General features: G+C 37.8%; 1 protein-coding gene across 1 annotated transcript; it reads left to right on the top strand.

Moving 5' to 3' along the window:
- Positions 1-730: 730 nt before the first annotated feature.
- grxcr1a (glutaredoxin and cysteine rich domain containing 1 a) lies at positions 731-7,785 on the top strand. The gene is made up of 4 exons (XM_051126992.1): positions 731-1,279; positions 5,277-5,516; positions 5,629-5,694; positions 7,606-7,785. Exons 1-4 carry the CDS (start codon positions 878-880, stop codon positions 7,783-7,785), a joined length of 888 nt encoding a protein of 295 aa, XP_050982949.1. The 5' UTR covers positions 731-877.
- The last annotated feature ends 526 nt before the right edge of the window (positions 7,786-8,311 follow it).

Here is an 8,311-nt window from a genome sequence, read left to right as displayed (position 1 = left end):
TAGCCACAAAGCAGCTGCAGTGCTACCTGCAGCCCCACTTGAGGGCGGATGTGTGAAAATGCCACCCAATGACAGCTGAGCTCCATTTCCTCTCATGCTCAAGCACAGCAGTTATATGCATGCAGACCTAGTGCAATCTTCTAAGTGGCATAAAATGGCAGTGCATTAAGAAACTCTGATGCATTGAGAGCCACAGTAGCTAATTAAATAGAAAAGGTCTCTCTAAGTCTAACAACCATAAAAGATTTGCCAGAACTTCTAGCTGGTGAAAATCAATGGCAAATCAATGTCCTTCTCAAATTATATGCATGTAAAATACTTTCTCAGCTAACAAACTTAGCAAAACAAATGTTGAAGGAGCAGATCAAATAAAAAAAAAAAAGTACTAACCCTCAAGTCAAACATGTGCACTTTCTACCATGGAACTTTTTCAGTACAATGAAAGTCAGTAATGTTTTATTCATACAGGTTTAGAAAATGAGTATAAGTGAACAATGACAGAAATGTCTTTTTATTTTTTTTAAAGCTAAAGGTTGCAAAGAACTTTCTTTTACAAACTTTCAGTCTATGAGTCAAGGCTATTCACAGAAAAAAAAAGAAAAATCTATGGCATGATAAATTATTAAAAAGACTATCAGTTTCTTCATGGTCGGTTTTCTCAGTAACCATGGCAAGACCACATGCATAATTAACATGTACAGGAACACTGGTGGCGAAGCTGATGGTAACTCGCAGATCGACCTCTTTCCGGGTCTGTTCGCCGTGCATGGGCTCCAGGGGAATCATGGAGCAAAACCGGGGCTAAATATTTCCATCCACCGATGATACTGAGGGATTAAAATCACCTTTTCATTTTTGGACCATGTAAGTCGACACAATGGAGGAGGCTTTGTTGACACCGGAGGACGGAAAGAGGCAGAAGAGGGTGAGATTCCGGGTGGCCTCGGGGAACAGCGGGCGGGTTTTAAAAGAGATGTTTAAGGATGAAGGGCCGTCGGATTCCCTGGATTCAGACTGCACCAGCAGCTCCGAGGCGGACCGGGCCAGCACTCCATCCACCAGCGGGGAGGTGAACGGACACCTGTGTGGATTCTTGGGCTCGGAGTTGGATGACAGTGGAAGTGAGCCTGACGACTTGCTGATGTTTGCAGGAGGAAGAGACAAGGTGTTGAGTACCAAACGAGTGAACATCCTCAGCAAAAATGGGACGGTTCGAGGAGTCAAGCACAAAGTCAGTGCTGGCCAAATACGCTTTGATAACTTGGCTAAAAACAATGGGGTAAGTCTGAGTGTCAGTTTTTTCATCTAAAATCTTGTCAGTGGTTGACAATATTTTCAGACTTTCTTTAATATTGACAGCTGCTCAGAAGCTTTGTGTCCTTAACAGGGTCAGAGCCTCTTTCCTCAGCCGCTATTGGTTACAGAGCATGTTCTCTTCTCTCAGGCTTTGGCCAGACAAATGAGCTGTCCCGCTGAGCAAGATCACTGTACGATTAAAGATTAATGATGCATTTCTTTAAGTGTTTTGGCTAAGCTAATCATCTTAATGTATTCCCAGGACCTCTGCTTTGTAGTTGAGCACGGGAAAAGTTGCTGACAGCTTTTGTCTGATATCAGATGTAATTCTATACCTTTTTTAACAGAGGGTAAATAGGGATTAGACGGACCAATAAAAGCTACTACATATAAGGTCATTATTTAAATAATGTAATACATGATGTCTGTCAAACAACTACAGAGCCCATAATGGGCAAGGAGACTGAGACAGGAGGAATAATTATATTTCAATGCTTTGCATTCATGCGGACAACTTGCAAATGCAAAGCGAATGCAAAGTTTCATCTTCGAAACACAAATTAAGATATTTTTGATGATATCCGAGAGCTTTCTGACCCTGCATAGACAGCAACACAACTACCATGTTCAAGGTACAGAAAGATAGTAAGGACATTGTTAAAATAGTCCATATGACATCAGTGGTTCAACCGTTTTTTTATGATGCTACGAGAATACTTTTTGTGCACAAAGAAAACAAAAACAACTTTATTTAAAGCCCCCCTGTAGTTTTTTTACTACGTCACAAACTTAAGTAACCAATCACATCAAAGGATAGATTCCTTTCATTAGCATGCAAAATATACTAATAGGATTATTAGCACAAAACCAAATATTAAATAAAGCATTTAATAGAGTATATAGAGCATTAAATAGAGCACAACCGCTAGGCGCTAACCGCTAACCTGAAAAAGTAACAGTATAACGGTGCAAAATTTGCTAATTTGCATATTCATAGTTCCGCGTATAGTAAATGAGGCAGGGGGTGGAGTTACATTCAAGCTTTCTAAGGCATTAGAAAATTATTTTCACAAGAAAAAAACATTTAAATATGTCATTTTGATGTTCAGATATCAGTTTTAAGGGATAACAATTTTGACTACAGGGGGTCTTTAACAATTTCTTCTCCTTCATGTCTAATGCACACGAGAGTTTCACGATGTATGCGTGTGATGCTGCTGACGCAGGAGCCAGTGTTCTGGCGTAGAACCTCCGTTTCTCTTAGGGGCCGTTTACACTACAAAGTTTTCATCCAGAAACTGTAAACTATTTATGCTTTTGCCTGTCCGTTTACACGACAACAGCGTTTTGGGGACAGAAGTTGGGGACAGCAAGTTTTTGAAAACGTCACTGTTGTCGTTTCCACGTAAACACCCAGTATGGGAAGTTTTGAAAATGGTGATGTTATGTGTGTGCGTAGTAAGTGTTAGGTATGTAGACATGAGCAGTACGTGTAGATTTTAAAGGCAAGCGCGAACAAACAGTGCGCCAACTACTGGCTCGGCATATGCAATACAGTGTTTTTGGCAGTTTTCGCAGATGTGTGTAAACGCGAATAATTTAATATGTTGTAGTGTATACTTGGAACCTTTTTTAAAAAGGAAGGGAAAAATTCTGTTTTTGTTAAAAAAAATTGCAAGTCACGCTCTCTGTCGAAATCTTCAGACATGTTTACGAAGACTTTTATGTACACCACCTGTCTTACACTGCTTGTAAACAAGGCGCATCCGGGTTCTCCTGTACGTCAGAACACCGGCTCCTGCGTCAGCAGGATCACGGTACTCTTGTGAACATGCGTTGAAGGCTGACACAGGAGAGAAAAAATTGTTGAATTAAGTCATTATTTTTGTTTTCTTTGAGCACAAAAAGTATTCTCGTTGCTTCATGACATTCTGGTTGAACCGCTGAAGTCACATGGACTATTTTAACAATGTACTTGAACATACTTCCATTGCTGTCTATGGAGGGTCAGAAAGCTCTCGGATTTCATCAAAAATGTCTTAATTTGTGTTCCAAAGGTGAACAAAGGTAATTAATGACTGAATTTTCATTTTTGGGTCAACTATCCCTTTAAAAAATCATTTGACTAACACCAAATGAAGCACTTCTGAAAAAACATTCCATGACTGATTATAAACAACATTTTTGTGCTAACATTTTGAGAACATTATTAAAGACCAAAAGTTCTATCTGCTTGTTAACCCATGACATAACAGATGCTGTTTCCGGGTCCAAGCCCCTACTCATTTCACTGAAGTATACTACTCAACAGCTGTTTATGAGCACTATTTATTCATATTACACATTTAAGCTAAACATTTACAAACCCTACGGTGTACACTACAGTCTCCGTGCTCACAGCATCTCACCCTGCTGAAAAAAAAAACGCTAAAACCAACCTAAGCTGGTTGGCTGGTCTTAGTTGGTTTAAACTGGAAGTAGCTGGTTTTAGATGGTCTCCCAGCCTGGCTAGGCTGGTTTTAGCTGGTTGTTCCAGCTGGTCTCCTAGCCTGACCAGCTAAGGAAGTGGCCAAAACCCCTCTAAAACCAGCCTGCTGACCAGACACAAATATTTTAACGATTTATAAAAGATGAGTCATTGTCTGGCCATCTGGGATTTTGATATAGAGACAAATGTTAAAATTATAATTTTTTGGTAGTATTATATTATATGTGACCCTGGACTACAAAACCAGTCATTAGGGTGATTTATACATCCCCTAAAAGCTGAAAGCTTTCCATTGATTTATCGCTTGTTAGGATAGGATAATATTTGTCCGAGATACAACTTTTTGAAAATTAGGAATCTGAGGGTGCAAAAAAAAAAAAATCAAAATATTGAGAAAAGCTGTCCAAAAGAAGTTCTTATTAGCAATGCATATTACTAATTTATATATTTATGGTCGGAAATGGTATGGATCATGGAACATGGAATCTTATGATTTTTGGCATTAAAGAAAAATACCTGTGATGGGAGAATTTTGCCAGATTGTTAGTGAAAATCTCTGTAATCACCATTACCTGCTGAGTGGGTATCTGCAAAGGTGTCAGTTCTGAGATTGGTTCTAGCATTATTTTTTTTTTCTGAAGATGACACTTTTAGTTTGACATTTTGTTATCTAATGCAATGACATCCAAATGGTCCCAAAATGTCTCTCCAACGCCCTGTATTTTGTGCTCCTACAGTACTGAATGAGTTGTTTATCCAACGATGGCTAAACAGAACAAGCCATCACCACCTTTTGTCAGCATGGTTCAGTATGTCAATATAGGAATATATAAACTTTTTATGAGCTGATGTCAGGTGAAACTCATGAGTCTGGCAATAAGTGCACCATAACTGCATTACTGCAGGTTTTATTGGCGCTTCATAGTATAATCTTAACAGCTGACTCATGTTAATGTCTGACTTACAATGCTACAGTATTTGCACTAGACTTGCAGTTGTATTCTTACTGGAATTTGAAGATTAGTACAATTTTGCTTGTAAGACTGAATCAACCAAACCATAATGTTGCATTAGACAGTTCCAAGTCCATCCTCTAGTCTCACATCAAAATGTGTGAAGGTTGAGTCTATTTTTGTTCTTTGCAAAGAGAAACACCTTCACACTTCATGAGCGCTGCTCTTCTAAGAAAGGGTGCTGAAGGTCAAGCTCAAGAACAGTGACTCATAAAATCAATAGATGCTGCCTGCTGCCTCATGTTACCTGCGAAAGCTGCTGCAAACACAGACTTGGAAAGCTAAAATAGTTTTATTTTGCTTTTCAGTTACAGTTCAAACCATGAAGGATACTGAACTGATTTATTATTTTATTTTGTTGCCAGTTCCTTAGCTTACCCTTGGAAGCAAGCAAGATGTGTCATGGTTAGATTGAATACTGTGAAAAAGAGCCTCTCTCATCTAATGCCAGACTTCTATGTTTTCTTTGGCCCTCTCAGCCAGAACTGACTCTAGAGTTTGGGCGAATTGTAATCTACACCACCAGTTTTCGAGTGGTCAGGACTACATTTGAGCGATGTGAGTTGGTCCGGAAGATCTTTCAGAACCACAGGGTGAAGTTCATAGAGAAGAACATTGCTTTGGATAGTGAATATGGGAAGGAACTGGAGACACGCTGCAAACGAGTGTGTGAACCTCCCTCACTGCCAGTGGTCTTCATTGATGGACACTACCTAGGGGTCAGTGTTTACACTAATGCTCGACATCTGTTTTCAAAATTCATGCCATATTGAACGTTGTTATGATAATGCTTGAACTATCAATAATGATTTGCATGTTTTGCTCATTCAGGGTGCAGAGAAAATACTCGCAATGAATGAACTAGGGGAGCTTCAGGATCTCCTCACCAAAATAGAGGTAAATATTGATATTTTACACTAAAATAAAAATCCAAAGCTGGTTTTTGCAGCAGTGCCATAGAAGAACAATTCTGAGTGAACATTTCTTTAAGGAGAAGTCCACTTCCAAAACATAGATTCTCATATAATGTACTCACCCCCTTGTCATCCAAGATGTTCATGTCTTTCTTTCTTCAGTCGTAAAGAAATTATGTTTTTTGAGGAAAACATTTCTGCATTTTTCTCCATATAATGGACTGGTATGGTGCCCTGATTTTGATTTGCTTCAAACGATCCCAGCCAAAAACTTTTTAATAAAAATAATACAATTTATATACTTTTTAATGCCAAATGCTCGTCTCGTCTTACTCTGCCTGGTATGTCGAAAAACTCCCATCTCATGTTCTCCCTCAACTTCAAAGTCGCCCTATATCACTGTTTTACTTTTTTTGTTAAGTGTGTTTGATTTTCTTTGCATGTTCACTTTGCTAAGACCGGGGCAGTACTTCTACAGCAATGTAGGATGATTTTGAAATGATTTCTGAAGTTGAGGGAGAAAATACATTTACGTTTGGGATTGTTTACAACCGCATTTGGGATCGTTTGAAGCCGCATTTAAACTGCCTTTTGGAAGTTCAAAATTGGGGCACCATAGCAGCTCATTATATGGGGAAAAATGCAAAAATGTTTTCCTCAAAAAAACATAATTTCTTTACGACTGAAGAAAGAAAGACATGCACATCTTGGATGACAAGGGGGTGAGTACATTATATGAGAATCTTTGCTTTGGAAGTGGACTTCTCCTTTAAGCATTGTAGTTTATTTTTTGGTTCCAACTTCTCAAGTCAAAGTCAAATCTGGTTTATTGTCATAGTTTATTCTGTAAAAGAAAACAGAACCACTAATGAGAAGAAAGGTTTATTATTACAGTTCATTTTAGTTCTTCACACATGGACTACATTAAATTTCAGTGATTAATATTATTTACATTACATTTATGCATTTTCACACTTTGCTATACAGTGGTTTCTCATAGTGAATGTCACCAATTTCAACACAATTTAATGGCAAATTTGTAATTGTTTTATGTTTGGCAAATTCATATAAATTCATACAATCTCAAATGGTTAGAGGTGGACCTTCATACATGTTTTTCCTTAAAATCACTTTTGTACGATTCACATTGTATACCTTCATACTAAGTGTGACCCTGGACCACAAAACCAGTCATAAGCAGCACGGATGTATTTGTAGCAACAGCCAAAAATACATTGTATTGGTCAAAATTATCAAATTTTCTTTTATGCCAAAAATCATTAGGATATTAAGTAAAGATCATGTTCCATTAAGATATTTTGTAAATTTCCTACCATAAATATATCAAAACTTAATTTCTGATTAGTAATATGCATTGCTAAAACCTTCATTTGGACAACTTTAAAGGTGATTTTCTCAGTATTTTAATTTTTTTTGCACCCTCAGATTCCAGATATTCAAATATTTGTATCTCTGCCAAATATTGTTCTATTCTAACAAACTATCAATGGAAAGCCTATTTATTCAGCTTTCATATGATGTATAAATCTCAATTTAAAAAAATTGACCCTCATGACTGGTTTTGTGGTCCAGAGTTACAAATCACCACTTTGTAAAATAGTTACGTCTTCCTGTGAGACAGGGTTAACAATTTACAGATTGGGTCCCATCAATAATTGCAAATGCTTAAAATAAATAAATGTAATTTACATAACATTACATAAACAGTGTGCAGAACAGCCCAAAATAACAAAGTCAAGCTTGCATTTGTCTTTTTTATTACATAAATAAAGCATCACTCAGATTGTATATCAAAAAGAATGTGCACACAGGTAAGGTATTTCATTCAAATCCACTCACATTTCTCCTTCTCTCTCTCTCTGTCTGACGGTAGAGAGTTCAGCACCCCGACACATGCCAGACGTGTGGGGGATTTGCCTTTGTCCCGTGCCCTATGTGCCATGGCAGCAAAATGTCTGTGTTTCGCAACTGCTTCACCGACTCCTTCAAAGCCCTGAAGTGCACAGCGTGCAACGAGAACGGTCTCCAGCCCTGCTCCAGCTGTTCTCACTAAGGTCCTCTTCAAGTGCCTGCAAAACCCTTCTCAGCACCACCACCCCCATAAGCCATGTATAAAACAAAAGACGCAGAAACAACTGCTATTTGTGAATAAACCATTTTTTTTAAAAAAACTCAATTACATGTCTACAGTAGTTTGTCCCATATTTGCTATGTAACAGCAATCATTTATTACACCATTCAGCTTTTTGTCACATGCCAACAGATGTCTGGCAACATTACCCAATCGGACAGCATGGAGGCTGTCTGTCACTGTAAATAAATATAGCAATTAAGTAAATTAACTAGTAGTTCAGAGAGACATATCATCTTTCTGAACCCTGTGATCTCAGCATGAGACGAAATTCAAAGCATTATCTGGCAAACATCAAAACGGGTGACCTACCAAGAAGACTGTAGTATAAACCTCAAACAACTCATAATTTTAATATAAATAATAATAATAATACTAGATATTATGGTTGTTTATATATATAATACAACATTCAATTAATGTTTTTTTTCAAGAGTTTTATTATTTT

Source organism: Labeo rohita, chromosome 14 (genome assembly GCF_022985175.1).
Source record: "Labeo rohita strain BAU-BD-2019 chromosome 14, IGBB_LRoh.1.0, whole genome shotgun sequence".
NCBI classification, from domain to species: domain Eukaryota; kingdom Metazoa; phylum Chordata; class Actinopteri; order Cypriniformes; family Cyprinidae; genus Labeo; species Labeo rohita.
Note: the sequence above shows the minus strand (reverse complement) of the source record. Positions and strands in the feature narration are given on the sequence as shown.

What these genes read in the sequence shown, in the direction of transcription:
- grxcr1a (XM_051126992.1), top strand. Translation starts at nt 878, where the DNA reads ATGGAGGAGGCTTTGTTGACACCGGAGGACGGAAAGAGGCAGAAGAGG. An exon ending in ACTTGGCTAAAAACAATGGG is followed by an intron (nt 1,280 to 5,276) that starts GTAAGTCTGAGT and finishes TGGCCCTCTCAG; the next exon opens with CCAGAACTGACTCTAGAGTT. An exon ending in ATCTCCTCACCAAAATAGAG is followed by an intron (nt 5,695 to 7,605) that starts GTAAATATTGAT and finishes GTCTGACGGTAG; the next exon opens with AGAGTTCAGCACCCCGACAC.